This window comes from Oncorhynchus mykiss, chromosome 9 (assembly GCF_057628025.1).
Source record: "Oncorhynchus mykiss isolate SJ-2025 chromosome 9, ASM5762802v1, whole genome shotgun sequence".
NCBI lineage: Eukaryota > Metazoa > Chordata > Actinopteri > Salmoniformes > Salmonidae > Oncorhynchus > Oncorhynchus mykiss.
In genome coordinates this window covers 76,596,579-76,620,323 of record NC_143030.1, presented here as the reverse complement: position 1 = coordinate 76,620,323, position 23,745 = coordinate 76,596,579, and the positions used below count along the sequence as shown (strand labels likewise).

At 43.5% G+C, this 23,745-nt stretch overlaps 1 protein-coding gene across 1 annotated transcript in view; it reads right to left on the bottom strand.

Moving 5' to 3' along the window:
* The window catches only part of slc16a4 (solute carrier family 16 member 4), an 81,023-nt gene that overhangs the window by 1,463 nt on the left and 55,815 nt on the right, over window positions 1–23,745 (bottom strand). The window contains exons 8-9 of the mRNA XM_021616945.3: window positions 10,810–11,021; window positions 4,521–4,614 (exon numbers count right to left, since the gene is read on the bottom strand). Of these exons, the coding sequence (XP_021472620.3) occupies window positions 4,521–4,614; window positions 10,810–11,021 (306 nt within the window). The remainder of the gene's footprint in view (window positions 1–4,520; window positions 4,615–10,809; window positions 11,022–23,745) is intronic.

Below are 23,745 nucleotides of genomic sequence, written 5' to 3'. Positions count from 1 at the left end.
CAGCAAAGGGAGACCGTTAGTAACGTCAATGGACTTCTCACTCACAATGTCAGAGTTAACTGTGCTGAAAACAGGGAGGGGGGGGGGGGGGGGGGGTGTAAACATAACTAACAATAACATATGGTGTACATACTTACAGACAGAACATCATACAACTACGAGAATTGTCTGGCCTAGAACTGAAAAACAATCTGCACAAGGCTACTCTCTGGGTGGTATGCTAACACACAGCCTCTATAGCTAGCTGGTTGTGCAGGTGGGAGTCAGGGTGGAATGCTAACACACAGCCTCTATAGCTAGCTGGTTGTGCAAGTGGGAGTCAGGGTGGAATGCTAACACACAGCCTCTATAGCTAGCTGGTTGTGCAGGTGGGAGTCAGGGTGGAATGCTAACACACAGACTGTATAGCTAGCTGGTTGTGGGGGGTCTGGGTGGAACGCTAACACACAGCCTGTATAGTTAGCTGGTTGTGGGGGGGTCTGGGTGGAACGCTAACACACAACCTGTATAGTTAGCTGGTTGTGGGGGGGTCTGGGTGGAACGCTAACACACAGCCTGTATAGTTAGCTGGTTGTGGGGGGAGGGGGGGGGGGTCTGGGTGGAATACTAACACACAGCCTGTATAGCTAGCTGGTTGTGGGGGGGTCTGGGTGGAACGCTAACACACAGCCTGTATAGTTAGCTGGTTGTGGGGGGAGGGGGGGGGGGGTCTGGGTGGAATACTAACACACAGCCTGTATAGTTAGCTGGTTGTGGGGGGAGGGGGGGGGGGGGGGGTCTGGGTGGAATACTAACCCACAGCCTGTATAGCTAGCTGGTTGTGGGGGTGTCGGTGGCAAGGTGGACTGCGATGAGTTAAGTTCACCCTGCAGGACTAGCAGCATGGACGGTAAACATAGCAGCACGCTATTTCCTGACCGCAAACCCCGTAAGGGGTCACCAATAGTCACGTTTTGACCCTGGAATGTAGATCCCCTCTCAGCTCTCAGTACGGCCTGACCAATAGGAAGACCCTCCCACCCCTCTCCAACCCCCCCCCCCCCCCCCCCTCTGTGTCAATAAGTTCAAGGGTACCTCTTCTACAGGTTTTGAAGTCAAAAGTCACTCGTAAGAGGAATGTAGAATTATTTTTTCCTGGAAATAGGCTTACATCAGTGTTCGTAGACACTTCCAAGATGGGAAAGTATTTACAAGATGTTTCAGTTTGTCATTTATATCTAGTAGACACCTGGATATAGCTAGGGGTCTGCAGAGTTACATTTGGACTGGTTTATACTTATTTACACTAGGTGATAAAATACCAGTTTATCCAATGTAGATCCCCTCTCAGCTCTCAAGACTCTCCTACCCCTCTCTAATCCCCCTCTCTACAGTAGGTCATTGAGTTCAAGGGGGTTTAAGTTTTGACGGAAGGGGAATGCAGCGTTTCTTCCTGGAAATAGGCTTACATCTGTTCATAGACCACAGTTCCCAAGATGTGGACGTGTTTACAACATGTGGAGGTGTTTACAACATGTGGAGGTGTTTACAACATGTGGAGGTGTTTACAACATGTGGAGCTGTTTACAACATGTGGAGCTGTTTACAACATGTGGAAGTGTTTACAACATGTGGAGGTGTTTACAACATGTGGAGGTGTTTACAACATGTGGAGGTGTTTACAACATGTGAAGGATGTGGAGGTGTTTACAACATGTGGAGGTGTTTACAAGATGTGAGGGATGTGGAGGTGTTTACAACATGTGGAGGTGTTTACAACATGTGGAGGTGTTTACAACATGTGGAGGATGTGGAGGTGTTTACAACATGTGGAGGTGTTTACAACATGTGAAGGATGTGGAGGTGTTTAGAACATGTGGAGGTGTTTACAACATGTGGACGTGTTTACAACATGTGGAGGCGTTTACAACATGTGGAGGCGTTTACAACATGTGGAGGTGTTTACAACATGTGGAGGTGTTTACAACATGTGAAGGATGTGGAGGTGTTTAGAACATGTGGAGGTGTTTACAACATGTGGACGTGTTTACAACATGTGGAGGCGTTTACAACATGTGGAGGCGTTTACAACATGTGGAGGTGTTTACAACATGTGGAGGTGTTTACAACATGTGGAAGTGTTTACAACATGTGGAGGTGTTTACAACATGTGTAGGTGTTTACAACATGTGGAGGTGTTTACAACATGTGGAGGTGTTTACAACATGTGGAGGTGTTTACAAGATGTGAATGATGTGGAGGTGTTTACAACATGTGGAGATGTTTAAAACATGTGGAGGTGTTTACTATATACAGTATATATATTATAGTAGATGCATTGTAAAAAAACATGTTTTTTTACATAGCTAGGTCTGTATTTAGATCAAATGTAGATTTGTTTATGCTAGTTTATACTACACTGAAGAAAAATATAAACGCAACATGTAACAATTTCTAAGATTTTACTGAGTTACAGTTCATATAAGGAAATCAGAAATTAGGAAATAAATAAATTAGGCCTTAATCTATGGATTTCACAACTGGGAATACAGACATGTATCAGAGACACCTTAAAAAAGGGGCGTGGATCAGAAAACCAGTCAGTATCTGGTGTGACCACCATTTGCCTCATACAGCGCAACACATCTCCATAGAGTTGATCAGGCTGTTGATTGTGGCCTTTGGAATGTTGTCCCACTCCTCTTCAATGGCTGTGCGAAGTTACTGGATGTTGGCTGGAACACGCTGTCGTACACGTCGATCCAGAGCATCCCAAACATGCTCAATGGGTTACATGTCTGGTGAGTATGCAGGCCATGTAAGAACTAGGACATTTCCAGCTTCCAGGAACTGTGTACAGGTCCTTGGGGCTATGTAATATCATGTTGAAACATGAGGCGTTGGCGGTGGATGAATGGCACGACAACGGGCCTCAGGATCTCATCACAGTATCTCTGTGCATTCAAATTGCCATTGATAAAGGCAATTGTATTTGTTGTCCGTAACTTATGCCTGCCCATACCATAACCCCACCACCACCATGGAGCACTCTGTTCACAACGTTAACAATAGCAAACCATTCACCCACACGACACCATACATGCTGTCTGCCATCTGCCCGGTACAGTTGAAACCCAGGTTCATCCATGAAGAGCACACTTCTACAGCGTTACCTGTGGCCATCTAAGGTCGAGCATTTGCCCACTGAAGTCGGTTACGATGCCGAACTGCAGTCAAGTCAAGACCCTGGTGAGAACGAGGGAGCACGCAGATGAGCTTCCCTCGGTTTCTGACAGTTTGTGGAGAAATTATTCAGCTGTGCAAACCCACAGTTTCATCAGCTGTCCGAGTGGCTGGTCTCAGATGATCCCGCAGGGGAAGAAGCCCGGATGTAGAGGTCCTGGGCTGGAGTGGTTAAACATGGTCTGTGGTTGTGACGCCGGTTGGAAACCCTTCAAAGTGCTCTAAAACAACGTTGGAGGCGGCTTATGGTAGAGATATTAACATTCAATCATCTGGCAACAACTTTGGTAGACATTCCTGCAGTCAGCATGCCAATTGCACGCTCCTTCAAAACTTGAGACATCTGTGGCATTGTGTTGTGCGAGATAACTGCACATTTAAGAGCGGCCTTTTATTGTCCCGAGGACAAGGTGCACCTATGTAAAGATCATGCTCTTTAATCAGCCTGGGATCTTTTATATCAACTAATGAAACATGGGACCAGCACTTTACATGTTGCGTTTATATTTTTGTTCAGTATAGTTTATGATAATGAAATACTAGTGTATCAATGGGAGAGAAAAGAGGGAAGTCCTCTGAAAATACCTTGGCTGGTGTTGACATTGAGAAACCCATAATCACCTACAGTAACCTGGGCCATTCATCAACATCTCAGAGTAGGAGTTCTGATCTAGGATCAGTTTTTTAAAATTTTTTATCAGAATGAATAAGATTACATGGACAAGGGGGGACCTGATCCTAGACCAGCACTCCTACCCAGGGAAACAGACTTTTGGACATCAACATGACCTTATATAACAGTCAAAGCACAAACCTGTTCTGTTGATTTTTTTTTTTTTTACACCTGTTCTGTTGATTGAATTTTTTTTACATTTAAAAAGTCTGGACTGGAACCAAATTATGAATGAACACAACTGTTTTTCTAAGGCTATGCTGGCCTAGCAGGTTGGATGCTTCTACACCTGTATTGCTTGCTGTTTGGGGTTTTAGGCTGGGTTTCTGTACAGCCCTTTGTGACATCAGCTGATGTAAGAAGGACTTTATAAATACATTTGATTGATTGATAAAACGTGAGCATGCATTTTATTCCAATCAACCTCCAAAGAGCTAAACTATAGGTTATTTTTCCCCTGGCTGTTTATGTCTTCGAAACAAGAACACACACGCACACAATCATCTGTGTGTGTGTGTGTGTGTGTGTGTGTGTGTGTGTGTGTGTGTGTGCGCGTGCGTGCGTGTGTGATTATATGCGTTTGAGTATGTGCGTGAGCGTGTGTGTGTGTGTAAGATTCCCTCACCTGCGAGAGGAGGTCCTGTCAGACAGCCGAGGCCTACGAAGAACATAGAGAATCCCATGGAGTTGTTGAGTTTTTCTTGTCCTACCAGGTCCACCTGAGAAGGAAATGAACCCAGAAACATTAGTCCTGACTAACTAGTCAGTGTTACTAAACTAACTATGTAGGAACACAACATGTACATAAAAACAGGCACACAAATTTGCATTATGAATCGAACATATATCTATTTTTTTACTTGTATCTACACCACTTGACTTTTTCCACATGTTGTTGTGTTACTGCCTGAATTTAGACCCTTTTCAGGGAAGTCAGGAACCAATATACTCAGTCAGTTAGCTTTCCTAAGGTTAGCTTTTCAAACATAAATTTGCATCCTGTAGCAATAACTCCAAAAAAGCTTTGGGACACTGTAAAGTCCATGGAGAATAAGACCACCACCTCCCAGCAGCCCACTGCACTTAGGAAGCACCCCCCCAAAAATACAAAATAAACCTACGACAGGGTAGCTCTCCAGGAACAGGGTTGGAGTAAAAACCTACAACAGGGTAGCTCTCCAGGAACAGGGTTGGAGTAAAAACCTACAACAGGGTAGCTCTCCAGGAACAGGGGGTTGGAGTAAAAACCTACAACAGGGTAGCTCTCCAGGAACAGGGTTGGAGTAAAAACCTACAACAGGGTAGCTCTCCAGGAACAGGGGGTTGGAGTAAAAACCTACAACAGGGTAGCTCTCCAGGAACAGGGTTGGAGTAAAAACCTACAACAGGGTAGCTCTCCATGAACAGGGGGTTGGAGTAAAAACCTACAACAGGGTAGCTCCCCAGGAACAGGGTTGGAGTAAAAACCTACAACAGGGTAGCTCTCCAGGAACAGGGGGTTGGAGTAAAAACCTACAACAGGGTAGCTCTCAAGGAACAGGGGGTTGGAGTAAAAACCTACAATAGGGTAGCTCTCCAGGAACAGGGGGTTGGAGTAAAAACCTACAACAGGGTAGCTCTCCAGGAACAGGGGGTTGGAGTAAAAACCTACAACAGGGTAGCTCTCCAGGAACAGGGTTGGAGTAAAAACCTACAACAGGGTAGCTCTCCAGGAACAGGGTTGGAGTAAAAACCTACAACAGGGTAGCTCTCCAGGAACATGGGGGTTGGAGTAAAAACCTACAACAGGGTAGCTCTCCAGGAACAGGGGGTTGGAGTAAAAACCTACAACAGGGTAGCTCTCCAGGAACAGGGTTGGAGTAAAAACCTACAACAGGGTAGCTCTCCAGGAACAGGGTTGGAGTAAAAACCTAAAATAGGGTAGCTCTCCAGGAACATGGGGGTTGGAGTAAAAACCTACAACAGGGTAGCTCTCCAGGAACAGGGGGTTGGAGTAAAAACCTACAACAGGGTAGCTCTCCAGGAACAGGGTTGGAGTAAAAACCTACAACAGGGTAGCTCTCCAGGAACAGGGTTGGAGTAAAAACCTACAACAGGGTAGCTCTCCAGGAACAGGGTTGGAGTAAAAACCTACAACAGGGTAGCTCTCCAGGAACAGGGTTGGAGTAAAAACCTAAAATAGGGTAGCTCTCCAGGAACAGGGTTGGAGTAAAAACCTAAAATAGGGTAGCTCTCCAGGAACAGGGTTGGAGTAAAAACCTACAACAGGGTAGCTCTCCAGGAACAGGGTTGGAGTAAAAACCTACAACAGGGTAGCTCTCCAGGAACAGGGTTGGAGTAAAAACCTACAACAGGGTAGCTCTCCAGGAACAGGGGGTTGGAGTAAAAACCTACAGCAGGGTAGCTCTCCAGGAACAGGGTTGGAGAGCCCTGGTATGTGGTGTACGGTCACAGCGATAAGAAGAGTGGGTCCATGCATTTATATTTTAGTAATTTAGCATTTATCCAGTGCGACTTACAGTAGTGAGTGCATACATTTTGAGACTGAACCACAAGGGACCATGCCACTGCTTGAGGTGAGTACCCATGGTAGCTAACCTCCTCCCACTACATCACTTAGTTAACACACACACACACACCTCGGACGCTTTTATCGCAAACAACTTACAGTCCTCTAGTCTCAATATTTCCCATCATATATTACCTACAATCATCTATTAAATAACACAATATGACTAGAGGAATTAAAGACTAGAGACATTAAAAACTAGAGGAATTAAACACTAGAGACATTAAAAACTAGAGACATCAAATACTAGAGACATTAAAAACTAGAAGCATTAAAGACTAGAGACATTAAAGACTAGAGACATTAAAGACTAGAGACATTAAAGACTAGAGGTATTAAAGACTAGAGACATTAAAGACTAGAGACATTAAAGACTAGAGACATTAAAGACTAGAGACATTAAAGACTAGAGACATTAAAAACTAGAGGCATTAAAGACTAGAGACATTAAAGACTAGAGACATTAAAGACTAGAGACATTAAAGACTAGAGACATTAAAGACTAGAGACATTAAAGACTAGAGACATTAAAAACTAGAGACATCAAAGACTAGAGACTGTCACGATCGTCGTAAAGATGAGACCAAGGCGCAGCGTGAGTAGAGTTCCACATGTTTTTAATCAAACCGAAACTCAGCAAAACAAAACAAGCACAAACTAACCGTTAAGCTATACGAATAGTGCAGACAGGCAACTAAACATAGAACAAGATCCCACAAACACCAAAAAGAAAAATGGCTACCTAAATATGATCCCCAATCAGAGACAACAATAAACAGCTGTCTCTGATTGGGAACCATATCAGGCCAACATAGAATTACAAAAACCCCTAGACCTACAAAACCCTAGACATACAAAAACCCTAGACAATACAAAAACCCTAGACAATACAAAACTAGCATACCCACCCTAGTCACACCCTGACCTAGCCAAAATATAAAGAAAACAGAGATATCTCAAGTCAGGGCATGACAAAACTAGAGGAATCAAAGACTAGAGACATTAAAGACTAGAGACATTAAAGACTAGAGGCATCAAAGACTAGAGGCAACAAAGACTAGAGGAATTAAAGACTAGAGACAATTAAAGACTAGAGACAATAAAGACTAGAGACAATAACGACTAGAGGAATTAAAGACTAGAGACAATAAAGACTAGAGACAATAAAGACTAAAGACTAGAGAAAATAAAGACTAGAGACAATAAAGACTAGAGACATTAAAGACTAGAGGCATCAAAGACTAGAGACATCAAAGACTAGAGACATTAAAGACTATAGGAATTAAAGACTAGAGACATTAAAGACTAGAGACATTAAAGACTAGAGACATTAAAGACTAGAGGCATTAAAGACTAGAGGCATCAAAGACTAGAGGCATTAAAGACTAGAGGCATTAAAGACTAGAGACATTAAAGACTAGAGGAATTAAAGACTAGAGACATTAAAGACTCGAGACAATAAAGACTAGAGACATTAAAGACTAGAGACATTAAAGACTAGAGACATTAAAGACTAGAGACATTAAAAACTAGAGACATCAAAGACTAGAGACTGTCACGATCGTCGTAAAGATGAGACCGAGGCGCAGCGTGAGTAGAGTTCCACATGTTTTTAATCAAACCGAAACTCAGCAAAACAAAACAAGCACAAACTAACCGTGAAGCTATACGAATAGTGCAGACAGGCAACTAAACATAGAACAAGATCCCACAAACACCAAAAATAAAAAATGGCTACCTAAATATGATCCCCAATCAGAGACAACAATAAACAGCTGTCTCTGATTGGGAACCATATCAGGCCAACATAGAATTACAAAAACCCCTAGACCTACAAAACCCTAGACATACAAAAACCCTAGACAATACAAAAACCCTAGACAATACAAAACTAGCATACCCACCCTAGTCACACCCTGACCTAACCAAAATATAAAGAAAACAGAGATATCTCAGGTCAGGGCATGACAAAACTAGAGGAATCAAAGACTAGAGACATTAAAGACTAGAGACATTAAAGACTAGAGGCATCAAAGACTAGAGGCAACAAAGACTAGAGGAATTAAAGACTAGAGACAATTAAAGACTAGAGACAATAAAGACTAGAGACAATAAAGACTAGAGACAATAACGACTAGAGGAATTAAAGACTAGAGACAATAAAGACTAGAGACAATAAAGACTAAAGAATAGAGAAAATAAAGACTAGAGACAATAAAGACTAGAGGCATCAAAGACTAGAGACATCAAAGACTAGAGACATTAAAGACTAGAGGAATTAAAGACTAGAGACATTAAAGACTAGAGGCATTAAAGACTAGAGGCATCAAAGACTAGAGGCATTAAAGACTAGAGGCATTAAATACTAGAGGCATTAAAGACTAGAGGCATTAAAGACTAGAGGCATTAAAGACTAGAGACATTAAAGACTAGAGACAATAAAGACTCGAGACAATAAAGACTCGAGACAATAAAGACTCGAGACATTAAAGACTCGAGACATTAAAGACTAGAGACATTAAAGACTAGAGACATTAAAGACTAGCGACATTAAAGACTAGAGACATTAAAGACTAGCGACATTAAAGACTAGCGACATTTAAGACTAGAGGCATTAAAGACTAGAGGCATCAAAGACTAGAGGCATTAAAGACTAGAGGCATTAAAGACTAGAGACATTAAAGACTAGAGACATTAAAGTGTCATGACTTCTATTCTGAAGTGGTTTGAAGGACGTAGTTAAGACGTACAAGAGCATGATGGCTGTTGGCTGACTTGTGTGTTTCATACACTTGCTTTTTGGCTTTGTCTGAGTGTGTTTGACTGGAGGTGAGGTGCATGACAAAACTAGAGGAATCAAAGACTAGAGACATTAAAGACTAGAGACATTAAAGACTAGAGGCATCAAAGACTAGAGGCATCAAAGACTAGAGGAATTAAAGACTAGAGACAATTAAAGACTAGAGACAATAAAGACTAAAGACTAGAGACAATAAAGACTAGAGACAATAAAGACTAGAGACATTAAAGACTAGAGGAATTAAAGACTAGAGACAATAAAGACTAGAGCACATCAAAGACTAGAGACATCAAAGACTAGAGACATTAAAGACTAGAGGAATTAAAGACTAGAGACATTAAAGACTAGAGACATTAAAGACTAGAGGCATCAAAGACTAGAGGCATTAAAGACTAGAGACATTAAAGACTAGAGACATTAAAGACTAGAGGAATTAAAGACTAGAGACAATAAAGACTCGAGACATTAAAGACTAGAGACATTAAAGACTAGAGACATTAAAGACTAGCGACATTAAAGACTAGCGGCATTAAAGACTAGAGGCATCAAAGACTAGAGGCATTAAAGACTAGAGGCATTAAAGACTAGCGACATTAAAGACTAGCGACATTAAAGACTAGAGGCATCAAAGACTAGAGGCATTAAAGACTAGAGACATTAAAGACTAGAGACATTAAAGTGTCATGACTTCTATTCTGAAGTGGTTTGAAGGACGTAGTTAAGACGTACAAGAGCATGATGGCTGTTGGCTGACTTGTGTGTTTCATACACTTGCTTTTTTGCTTTGTCTGAGTGTGTTTGACTGGGAGTGAGGTGAGGTAACAGACCCCATCTACAGATGTCCTAGACTGGTATCAGTCCACACACACATTCTCCCTCTCATATCACTCCACATGTCCAAGGCCACACACACACACACACACACACACACACAAACTCCGCTCAATGGCTGGATTGTGTGAAACGGCATAGATCAGCAAAACAGTGATCAGATCCCTCAAAGACCCTGTTCCGAATGGTTGGTCAGCTATTTTAAAAATACTTATCTCTATCAACAGATATCACTAGTGCTGCATTCTAATCAATAAAACTTTATTACCATGGAACAAATTTTACTAGCAATTTCTCTCAAGAAATCTCTCTCTTATCTCCCCTAAATGGTTATTTTAGGTATCTTCATTGATTGGTGAGTGGTATCTAAGTTACCTTGAAAGAAAATAAGAATTTGCACGCTTTTGCCAGTATCACTAGATTATTAAGTATGGCCTTGTCTCTCGGCTGCTCACACGTAGTCTTCTTTTCTTAAAATAAATGAATCATCGAATTACTCAACTAGAAATAGAAAATCGATACCCTTTTTTTTTTTCTCCTTCCAATTATTGAATTGGAATTTCAGTTAACTTCCTGAATTGACTGACTGAAATTCTTCAACCAGATCCCAACCTAGGACCCGCAGTAGCCATGTAACCGCCGCAGAAGATGGCTTAATAGACAAAACACTGGTATATGTTCAGGCTTGTGCCTTGTGTGGTGTGTGATTCTTACCAGGACAGGCAGTAGCAGTGCCATGTAGCCGCCACAGAAGATGGCAAAGAAGACAGCGTAAACCATGAGCAGGATGTAGGTGTTAGCCAGCGGGGCAAACAGGTTGACCACTCCACACAGGATCAGGTAGGCCTTGTGGTAGTGGTACTTATGGAACAGGTTCTTATCCGCTAGCCAACCAGAGCCTAGCTGGGCTATAGTCTCTGTGATACCTGGAGGGAGAAGGAGAAGGAGAAGGAGGAGAAGGAAAGGGAGAAGGAGAAGGAGAGGATAGGTAAAAGGAGGGGGAGAAGAAGAGGGAGAAGGAGAGGGAGAGGGAAAAGAGGAGGTAGAGAGAGAAAGAAAGAGGGAGGGAGAAGGAGAGCGGGAGAGGGGGAAGGAGAGGTGGGAGAAGGAGAGGGAGAAGAGAGAGAAGGAGAAGGAGAGGTGGGAGAGCGGGAGAGGCACAGACATAACAAGTCGCTTTAGCAAAATGCAGAGTTGGGGAAGCTACTCTGAAAATAGAGTTTACCAAGCTACCAAATACTTCTCACTGGAAGAAGTTATGCTACACCAAAGCTACCTTTAAGAAGCATATAGTTTACTGAGCTAAAGCTACTTTGAAAAAGTAGTTCACTACATCCAAACTGCAGTGAACAAAAATATAAACGCAACATGCAACAATTTCAAAGATGTTACTTCCAGTTCATAGTTCAGGAAATCAGTCAATTGAAATAAATTGCTTCATCATTAAGCTCCCGAGTGGCACAACATTCCACAGCCCACAATCATGTGAAATCCATACTGCACTGCAGTGCTAGAGGCGTCACTACAGACACCCTGGTTCGAATCCAGGCTGTATCACAGCCGGCCGTGATTGGGAGTCCCATAGGGCGGCACACAATTGGCCCAGCGACGTTAGGGTTTGGCTGGTGTAGGCTGTCATTGTAAATAAGAATTTGTTCTGACTTGCCTGGTTAAATAAATAATGTATGGATTTCACATGACTGGGAATACAGATATGTATCTGTTGGTCACAGATACTTAAAAAAAAAGGCAGGGGCGTGGCTTAGAACACCAGTCGGTATCTAGTGTGACACATCTCATTTGCATAGAGTTAATCAGGCTGTTGATTGTGGGGTGTGGAATGTTGTCCCACTCCTCTTCAATGTCGCTGGATATTAGCGGGAACCAGAACACACTGTCGCACACGTCGATCCAGAGCATCCCAAACATGCTCAATGGGTGACATGTCTCGTGAGTATGCAGGCCATGGAAGAACTGGGACATTTTCAGCTTCCAGGAATTGTGTACAGATCCTTGCGACATGGGGCCGTGCGTTATCATGTTGAAACATGGTGATGGAGGAAGATGAATGGCACGACAATGGGCCTCAGGATCTCGTCACGGTATCTCTGTGCATTCAAATTGCCATCGATAAAATGCAATTGTGTTCATTGTCCGTAGCTTATGCCTGTCCATACCATAACCCCATCGCCACCATGGGGCACTCTGTTCACAACGTTAGCGTCAGCAAACCGCTCGCCCACACGACGCCATACACGCTGTCTGCCATCTGCCCGGTATAGTTGAAATCAGGATTATTCCGTGAAGAGCTCACTTATCCAGCATGCCAGTGGTCATCAAAAGGTGAGCATTTGCCCACTGAAGTCAGCTATGAGGCCGAAGTGTAGTCAGGTCAAGACCCTGGTGAGAACGATGAGCACGCAGATGAGCTTCCCTGAGATTTGTGCATCATCAGCTGTCCAGGTGGCTGGTCTCAGACGATCCCTTCAGGCGAAGAAGCCAGATGTGAAGGTCCTGGGCTGGCGTGGTTACACGTGGTCTGCGGTTGTGAGGCCGCTTGGACATACTACCAAGTTCTCTAAAAATGACATTGAAGGCAGCTTATGGTAGAGAAATGAACATTAAATTCTCTGGACACAGCTCTGGTGGACATTCCTGCAGTCGGCATGCCAATTGCACACTCCCTCAAAACTTGAGACATCTGTGGCATTCTGTGTTGTGTTGTGTGACAAAACTACAAATTTTAGAGTGGACTTTTAATCTCCCCAGCACAAGGTGCACCTGTGTAGTGATCATGCTGTTTAATCAGCTTCTTGATATGCCACACCTGTCAGGTGGATGGATTATCTTGGCAAAAGAGAAATGCTCACTAACAGGGATGTAAACAAATGTGTGCAATTTTGGGGTGAGAAATAAGCTTTTTGCTTGTATGGAACATTCTTTGGATATTTTATTTCAGCTCATGAAACATGAAACAAAACTTTACATGTTACGTTTATATTTTTGTTCAGTGAAGAATTATATGTACATCTGAAATGTAATCCACTACAAATTGCAAGAACAGATCACTCTGAAGTCAGATGTTAACAGAATGTGTAATCTAGCACACTAAACACTAAAAATGTGTTTCAAGTGAGAGATATTCTTTATAAATACTTCTCAAATATTTTATTTTGGCAAAAAAGTAGTGTGCAGTTCCAGTAGTTAGCTACACCGCTTCATGGTAAAACAGTAGTGTGTAGTTCCAGTAGTTAGCTACACAGCTACATGGTAAAACAGTAATGTGTAGTTCCAGTAGTTAGCTACACCGCTACATGGTAAATCAGTAGTGTGTAGTTCCAGTAGTTAGCTACACCGCTTCATGGTAAAACAGTAGTGTGTAGTTCCAGTAGTTAGCTACACAGCTACATGGTAAAACAGTAGTGTGTAGTTCCAGTAGTTAGCTACACCGCTACATGGTAAAACAGTAGTGTGTAGTTCCAGTAGTTAGCTACATCGCTTCATGGTAAAACAGTAGTGTGTAGTTCCAGTAGTTAGCTACACCTCTACATGGTAAAACAGTAGTGTGTAGTTCCAGTAGTTAGCTACACCGCTACATGGTAAAACAGTAGTGTGTAGTTCAAGTAGTTAGCTACACAGCTACATGGTAAACAGTAGTGTGTAGTTAGCTACACCGCTTCATGGTAAAACAGTAGTGTGTAGTTCCAGTAGTTAGCTACACAGCTACATGGTAAAACAGTAGTGTGTAGTTCCAGTAGTTAGCTACACCGCTACATGGTAAAACAGTAGTGTGTAGTTCCAGTAGTTAGCTACACCTCTACATGGTAAAACAGTAGTGTGTAGTTCCAGTAGTTAGCTACACCTCTACATGGTAAAACAGTAGTGTGTAGTTCCAGTAGTTAGCTACATGGTAAAACAGTAGTGTGTAGTTCCAGTGGTTAGCTACACCTCTACATGGTAAAACAGTAGTGTGTAGTTCCAGTAGTTAGCTACATGGTAAAACAGTAGTGTGTAGTTCCAGGAGTTAGCTACACCTCTACATGGTAAAACAGTAGTGTGTAGTTCCAGTAGTTAGCTACACCGCTACATGGTAAAACAGTAGTGTGTAGTTAGCTACACCGCTACATGGTAAAACAGTAGTGTGTAGTTCTAGTAGTTAGCTACACCGCTACATGGTAAAACAGTAGTGTGTAGTTAGCTACACCGCTACATGGTAAAACAGTAGTGTGTAGTTCCAGTAGTTAGCTACACCTCTACATGGTAAAACAGTAGTGTGTAGTTCCAGTAGTTAGCTACACAGCTACATGGTAAAACAGTAGTGTGTAGTTAGCTACACCGCTACATGGTAAAACAGTAGTGTGTAGTTCCAGTAGTTAGCTACACCGCTACATGGTAAAACAGTAGTGTGTAGTTCCAGTAGTTAGCTACACCGCTACATGGTAAAACAGTAGTGTGTAGTTCCAGTAGTTAGCTACACCGCTACATGGTAAAACAGTAGTGTGTAGTTCCAGTAGTTAGCTACACCGCTACATGGTAAAACAGTAGTGTGTAGTTCCAGTAGTTAGCTACATGGTAAAACAGTAGTGTGTAGTTCCAGTAGTTAGCTACACCGCTACATGGTAAAACAGTAGTGTGTAGTTAGCTACACCGCTACATGGTAAAACAGTAGTGTGTAGTTCCAGTAGTTAGCTACACCGCTACATGGTATAAAAAAAGGGAACGAAGTATAACATACTATGCAGCCCTACCAAGCAAAAAGGCAGTAACTGCTCATAGAGTAGAACTGAGAAAAACTTTATACCGATACTTTTAACATGAACCCCATTTTCTCCAAAACAAAATACAATGGAGGCAGGATACTTGTCGACATGATTAAGCGTGTATTTAATTAATGTAGTAAAAATGACATTAACTAATTTTTGATCAAAATATCATATGCTTGGTAGGGCAGTATGTGGGAGTCAACGACCAATCCTAATCACCCGAAGCATAATGAAATCACACCCAATGGGCCAATGGATGCCAAGCCCGTCCTCAGAAGCCCCGCCTTCCTGGCTATAATACCAGGGCTCGCATCCATTTCCTCATTTCAGTACCACTCTTCAGTCAGCTCAAACCCCCTTACGGCACAAGGCCATAATAGGGAACAGTAGTCGGTCATTCTGTAAAACATATTATGGGGACATACAATATCACCTAAGGCAGGAAACTGTGGTAACCCTGATAACATTGCACTCTGTGCTGCCGCCCATCAAGGCAATCCAATTCTCAAACCCACAGGAAACTGTGGTAACCTGGACAAAAAGCTGCCTAACATAAACCATGGTGGCCCAAGTCCATAGACCACACGGTTCCAAGAACAATACTTACCTTGTGAGCTTGAAAAGTCATAACTCGTACAAGGAACCACAAGTCCAAAACCACAGGGCACCTACTGTGACTTGATAATGCACATTAGCACACCGCATCATCGATGAACCACGGCAGCCCAAGGCTCAAACTCACAGGGAAACTGTGGTAACCCGGATAAATACACAACCTGTTCTTGTACTGAGATGCAGTGCCTTAGACCGCTGCGCCACTCGGGAGCCTCCAAAATCCAACAAGAAAAGTTAGAAAGTGCCCTAACACAAGCTGGATTAGCGAAACAGACAGCTGGTCACAACGCGGATGTCCTTGTTCCTATCCACATACGTGTGTAAAGTCTACACGGGACACAGGCCATGCAACCTCCGTTGTTCACTGGAAGGAAACAGAGGAGGTGAGAAAGGGAACAGTTGGAAAGCCCTAAAAGCTGTAAGACATAGGCTTAACCTTGGACACCCACACAGAGCGTCCAGGATCAACGCCAGGTCCCAGGTCAGTGCCATAGGTATAGACCCTGGTCCGAGCCGATGCACACATTTCACGAACCGCGCCACAAGAGGATTGAGACCTTGGGGAAGAGCCGTCCATACCTACATGACACGGCAAAATGGCTACCATAAAAAGAAGGGCCGTGCTCAAAAAAACTCTTGTAAGAACATCAAAATGTCCACAAAAGAGTTCTGAAAAGGAGGAACTCCCTCAAGCTGACTGACACCAACCCTCAATATGCCATTTACAGCACATGTATACAACCCTCTGGTAGAGGGCGCACGCATCGACTGTATAGGCGTAAACCCCTAGCCTTCAAATTCAACCTTTCAGGGGTCAAACCCACAGATCCCATATCTGCGGTCATTGGTGCCAAAGCCTCCCGTGCGCCTGGGATCACGTCCACCGGAGGAATGCATAGAGCCTGAGGCCTGAGGCCGAGGCCACTGAGGCCACTGATATGCTGACGCATCCGTTCCCAATGGAGCGCCAAGAATCCTTACTGAGAAGAACGCACGATAATTCACAATGCGTCGGCCCTGCCGCACCGTTCCCGTATCTGGGCCACCACCGAGGAGTGTCAGTTTCCAGGTGCCAAAGCCACCCATGGAGATGGGGAAGATGTATAGCACATGAATATACGCATCTTTCGCATCGTACCGACTGCAATAGCCGGCAAAGTGTGAGCCTTTAAAACTTGCAACCTTGAGGTGCTTGTCCAGGATGGGACGCAACGTTCCATTGCTCTTGGGAACTAAGAAGTACCGGCTATACCAACCGCTCTGTACTTCTGACACAGAGACCACCCAAATAGCCTGCTTTTAAAGGTGAGAGGAAATCTCCTCTCTCAAGACAGGTGCTAGGACGTCGGGGACAAATGACACAGATGCCACAAAAAGGAGGAGGATGCACAGCGAACTGCAGACTATAAAATTATCTCTGAATGTGCTACAGCAACGAAACCACTCTCTCCTGCTGCGTTATGTTAGGTTATATGGACTCCAGGCATACGCATTGTTAGTGGCTTGAGTTGATGGACAGTCGGACGAGCGAATGAAATAGTAGGAGGGACATCCCGGCTTCAAGTGGTGTCAGAGTTCACATCCTGCTTCACACAGGCATAAGATAAATACTCCTGTATCCGTGAGAAATCAGAGCTACCGCTCATTGCAAGCCATTTCCATCTACGGTGTCCACAGATTGATTTAGAAGTGAAAATGTTGGTCGGAACCGGTACCAGAACCACACAGTTCCCCTAAACAGAGGACTTACATAACGCGAATGTCTAGCAACTCAAATATTGCGTGTTCAAATCTCATCACGGACAACTTTAGCATTTTAGCTACTTAGCATGTTAGCTAACCCTTCCCATAAAGGCGTCCACATTATTCCCAGCCGAAACAGTTCTTCAATTCTTCAAAAGTGTTTTTACTCATTTAACGAGAGACATAATTTTCATGTACATTTTTTCACTTGAGAAATACTGCACCAAACATCTTAGTTAGATCTAAAATTGCACGACTAAGATCTCCTCAGTAAAAACTTCCAAATTAATTACAGGTATTTTGAGTTATCTTCGATTAAGTCAGACTATTTTGAGGAAATGTATACTGGCTACGGCATCTCAAAACAGACAAACAGTACTATTGACACTTTGTTTTCTTGTTTTTCAACCAAAGGTCTTTTAAGGGGGCCACCCGTTTGTTTTGTCTCGCTGAGTTAAAATCTAATTTTACTTATCACATGCGCCGGATACAACAGGTGTAGACTTTACAGTGAATTGCTTGCTTACGAACCTTTCCCAACAATCGAGAGTTTAAAAATAATAATAAAGAATTCAATAAAATACACAAGAATAGAGCAAAATACAGGGAGTACCAGTACCAGATCAGTGTGGAGCTATATACAGGGAATACCAGTACCAGATCAATGTGGAGCTATATACAGGGAGTACAAGTACCAGATCAATATGGAGCTATATACAGGGAGTACAAGTACCAGATCAATGTGGAGCTATATACAGGGAGTACAAGTACCAGATCAATGTGGAGTTATATACAGGGAGTACCAGTACCAGATCAATGTGGAGTTATATACAGGGAGTACCAGTACCATATCAATGTGGAGCTATGTACAGGGAGTACCAGTACCAGATCAATGTGGAGTTATATACAGGGAGTACCAGTACCATATCAATGTGGAGTTATATACAGGGAGTACCAGTACCAGATCAATGTGGAGTTATATACAGGGAGTACCAGTACCATATCAATGTGGAGCTATGTACAGGGAGTACCAGTACCCGATCAATATGGAGCTATTTATTGGGAGTACCAGATCAATGTGGAGCTATATACAGGGAGTAATGGATAGATAATAAGTAGCAGCAGCAAAGTAGCAGCAGCAAATTATGAGTGTAAAATTATGTGTGTGTGAGTGTACAGTTGAAGTTTGAAGTTTACATACACCTTAGCCAAATACATTTAAACTACATTTTTAACAATTCCTGACATTTAATCTAAGTAAAAATTCCCTGTCTTAGGTCAGTTAGGATCAGCACTTTATTTTAAGAATGTGAAATGTCAAAATGATAGTTGAGAGAATGATTTATTTCAGCTTTTGTTTCTTTCATCACATTCCCAGTGGGTCAGAAGTTTACATACACTCAATTAGTATTTGGTAACATTGCCTTTAAATTCTTTAACTTGGGTCAAACGTCACGGGTAGCCTTCCACAAGCTTCCCACAATAAATTGGGTGAATTTTGGCCCATTCCTCCTGACAGAGCTGGTGTAACTAAGTCAGGTTTGTAGTTCTGCCCACACATTTTCTACAGGTGTGAGGTCAGGGCTTTATGATGGCCACTCCAATACCTTGACTTTGTTGTCCTTAAGCCATTTTGCCACAACTTTGGAAGTATGCTTGGGGTCATTGTCCATTTGGAAGACCCATTTGCGACCAAGCCTTAACTTCCTGACTGATGTCTTGAGATGTTGCTTCGATATATCCACATCATTTTCCTGCTTCATGATGCCATCTATTTTCTGAAGTGCACCAGTCCCTCCTGCACAAAGCACCCCCACAACATGATGCTGTCACCCACGTGCTCCACGGTTGGGATGGTATTCTTCGGCTTGCAAGCCTTCCCCTTTATCCTTCAAACATAACGATGGTCATTATGGCCAAACAGTTCTATTTTTGTTTCATCAGACCAGAGGACATTTCTCCAAAAAGTACGATATTTGTCCTCAAGTGCAGTTGAAAACCGAAGTCTGGCTTTTTTATGGCGGTTTTGGAGCAGTGGCTTCTTCCTTGCTGAGCGGCCTTTGAGGTTATGTCAATATAGGACTCGTTTTACTGTGGATACAGATACTTTTGTACCTGTATCCTCCAGCATCTTCACAAGGTCCTTTGCTGTTGTTCTGGGATTGATTTGCACTTATCGCACTACAGTACGTTCATCTCTAGGAGACGGAACGCGTCTTCTTCCTGAGCGGTATGATGGCTGCGTGGTCCCATGGTGTTTATACTTGCGTACTATTGTTTGTACAGATGAACGTGGTACCTTCAGGCATCTGAACCAGACTTGTGGAGGTCTACAATTTTTTTCTGAGGTCTTGGCTGATTTCTTTTGATTTTCCAATGATGTCAAGCAAAAAGGCACTGAGTTTGAAGGTAGGCCTTGAAATACATCCACAGGTACACCTCCAATTGACTCAAAATATGTCAATTAGCCTATCAGAAGCTTCTAAAGCCATGACATAATTTTCTGGAATTTTCCAAACTGTTTAAAGGCACAGTCAACTTAGTGTATGTAAACTTCTGACACTGGAATTGTGATACAGTGAATTATAAGTGAAATAATCTGTCTGTAAACAAATTGTTGATGAAAATAGTCCGGTGGCGATTTGATTAATTGTTCTGCAGTTTCATGGCTTAGCTGTTGAGGAGCCTTTTGGTCCTAGATTTGGCACTCCGGTACTGCTTGCCATGCGGTAGCAGAGAGAACAGTCTTTGACTTGGGTGACTGGAGTCTCTGACCATTTTATGGGCTTTCCTCTGACACCGCCTGTTATATAAGTCCTGGATGGCCGGAAGCTTGGCCCCAGTGATGTACTAGGCCATATGCACTACCCTCTGTAGCGCCTTGCGGTCAGATGTTGAGCAGTTGCCATGCCAGGCGGTGATGCAACAGGTCAGGATGCTCTCGATGGTGCAGCTGTAGAACTTTTTGAGGATCTGGGGAACCATGCCAAATCTTTTCAGTCTCCTGAGGGGAAAAGGTGTTGTTGTGCCCTCTTCACGACTGTCTTGGTATGTTTGGACCATGTTAGTGCATTGGTAATGTGGACACCAAGGAACTTGAAACTCTCGACCCGCTCCACTAAAGCCCCATTGATGTTAATGGGGACCTGTTCGGCCCGCTTTTTCATGTAGTCCACAATCATCTCCTTTGTCTTGCTCACATTGAGGGAAAGGTTGCTCTCCTGGCACCACACTGCCAGTTCTCTGACCTCCCTATAGGCTGTATAATTTTTTTTGTCGGTGACCAGGCCTACCGCTGTTGTGTCATCAGCAAATTTAATGGTGGTGTTGGAAGTCGTATTTGGTCACACAGTCGTCGGTGAACAGGGAGTACAGGATTATACAAAGTAAACACCCCTGAGGGGCCCCAGTGTTAAGGATCAGCGTGGCAGATGTGTTGTTGCCTACTCTTACCACCTGGGGGCAGCCCAGCGGCTTTGTGAATGTTGACCTTTTTTAAAGGTTTTGTTCACATCGGCTACCGTGAACGTTACCACACAGTCATCCAGAACAGCTGGTGCTCTCGTGCATGCTTCAGTGTTGCTTGCCTTGAAGCGAGCATAAAATACATTTAGCTCATCTGGTAGGCTTGCGTCACTGGGCAGCTCGTGTCTGAGTTTCCCTTTGAAGTCTGACGAGCATCGGAGCCGGTGTAGAAGAATTCAATCTTAATCCTGCATTGACGCTTTGCTTGTTTGATGGTTCGTCTGAGGGCAAAGCGGGATTTCTTATACGCATCCGGATTAGTCTCCCACTCCTTGAAAGCGGCAGCTCTAGCCTTTAGCTCATTGCGGATGTTGCCTGTAATCCATGGAAAATAGAATCAGGAGGATAGAATTATGGTCAGATTTTCCAAATGGAGGGTGGGGGAGAGCTTTGTATGCATCTCAATGTAAATGTGGTCTAGGATTTTCTTTCCTCTGGTTGCACATGTGACATGCTAGTAAGAAATGTGTTAAAACTGATTTGTTTGTCTGCATTAAAGTCCCCGGCCACTAGGAACGCCACTTCTGGATGAGCATTTTCTTGTTTGCTTAAGGCCTTATACAAATCGTTGAGTGCGGTATTAGTGACAGCATTGGTTTGTGGTGGTCTATAGACAGCTACGAAAAATATAGATGAAAATTCTCAGGTAGATAGTGTGATCTACAGTTTATCATGAGGTACTCTACCTCAGGCAAGCAATACCTCAAGACCTTAACCAGACGTAGCTGTTCTGTCCTGCCAAAACACAGAGAATCCAGGCAGCTGAATATTATCCTTATCGTCGCTCAACCACAACTCTGTGAAACAAAATATATTTTTTAATGTCCTGTTAGGATATTCTCGAGCGGAGATTCCAGTTTATTTTCCAGTGATTGCATGTTGGCCAACAGAACAGATGGTAGAAGCAGGTTACCCACTCCCTGACGAATTCTCACAAGACACCCCGATCTCCCTGTATTTCTGTCTTCTCTTCACGCAAATAACGGGGATTTGGGCCTGGTCTCGGAGGATCAGTATATCATTCACGTCGGACTCATTAAAGAAAAAATCTTTGTTAAGTTTGAGTTTAGTAACCGCTTTTCTGATATCCATACGCTCTTTCAGTCATAAGAGACGGTAGCAGCAACATTATGTACAAAATAAGTTACAAACAATGTGAAAAAACACACAAAATAGCTAAATTGGTTAAGAGCCTGTAAAACGGTGCTATTATCCCCTCCGGCATCATTATTGCAGATGATTCTGTGCCTCCAACTTTATGGAAACAGTTTGGGAAAGACCCTTTACTGTTTCCGCATGACAATTCCCTGTGCACAAAGCGAGGTCCATACAGAAATGGTTTGTAGAAATCGGTGTGGAAGAACTTGACTGGCCTGCACAGAGCCCTGACCTCAACCCCATCGAACACCTTTGGGATGAATTGGAACGTCGACTGAGAGCCAGACCTAAATCACCCACCATCAGTGCCCGACCTCACTAATGCTCTTGTGGCTGAATGGAAGCAAGTCCCCGCAGCAATTTTCCAACATCTAGTGGAAAGCCTTCCCAGAAGAGTGGAGGCTGTTATAGCAGCAATGTTCCAACATCTAGTGGAAAGCCTTCCCAGAAGAGTGGAGGTAGTTATAGCAGCAAAAGGGGGGAACAACTCCATATTAATACCCATGATTTTGGAATAAGATGTCCAATGAGCAGGTGTCCACATACTGTTGGTCATGTCGTGTACATACAGACTAATACGAAATGCTCTGAGAACACGTTTTATAGCCAGGAAGGTCGAAGCTTCCGAGGGCGGACCGTTGGGCATGATTTCAGTTTGCTTCAAGTGAATAGGACTGGTCTTTGACTCCTCATAATATGTTATAACCAGTGACGGACTGAAAGGGAAATCTACCAAGGTTTGAATTTAGTTCAACTACCAGCAAGGTACTGCAAAATGTAGTTTAATTAGCTATTAGTTGAACTACATGCAGTTTTCTACTCCCCAATACTAGAAAAAGTCAAACCAAGGTGCATTTTTGTCAACGTTTTGGCACACCTCTTTGGAATGCAAGGTAGGTGTGCTGGCATCTGTCCAGAAGTGCAGTCAGTTCGCTTGAACGTTGGCTACGTTGCTTAACACCTTGTACTGAACAACACGTTTCCCCAAAAAGTTATTGTTAGGGGGGCTGAGTCACAGATGTGATCTTCCTGCCTGGTTCTGTGTCCCCCTCCAGCTTGTGCGGTGGAGGAAATCTTTGTGGGCTATACTTAGCCTTGTCTCAGGGTAGTGATCTGTTGATATCCCTCTAGTGGTGTGGGGGCTGTGCTTTGGCACAGTGGTGGGGTTATAATCTGCCTAGTTGGCCCTGTCTGGGGGTATCGTCAGATGGGGTCACAGTGTCTCCCGACCCCCCTATGTCTCAGCCTCCAGTATCTATGATGCAATAGTCTATGTGCGGGGGGCTAGGGTCAGTCTGTTCTATCTGGTGTAATTATCCTGTCTTATCTGGTGTCCTGTGAATTTAAGTATGCTCCCTCTAATTCTCTCTCTCCCACTCTCCCTCCCGTCCCGGAGGATCTGTGCCCTAGGACCATGCCTCAGGACTACCTGGCCTGATGACTCCTGGCTGTCCCCAGTCCACCTGGTCATGCTGCTGCTCCAATTTCAACTGTTCTGCCTGCGGCTATAGAACCCTGACCTGTTCACCGGACGCGCTACCTTATCCTGGACCTGCTGTTTTTGACTCTCTCTCTCTACCGCACCTGCTGTCTCAACCTCTGTATGACCCTGCTGGTCATCTATAAACGTTTGAACGTCTTGAAGAACAATCTGGCTTTAATGGCAATGTAACCGGCACAGCTAGAAGAGGTCTGGCCTCCCCGCAGAGCCTGGTTCCTCTCTAGGTTTCTTTCTAGGGAGATTCTCCTAGCCACCGTGCTTCTACATCAGCATTTCTTGCTGTTTGGGGTTTCAGGCTGGATTTCTGTATAGCACTTTGTGACATCTGCTGATGTAAAAAGGGCT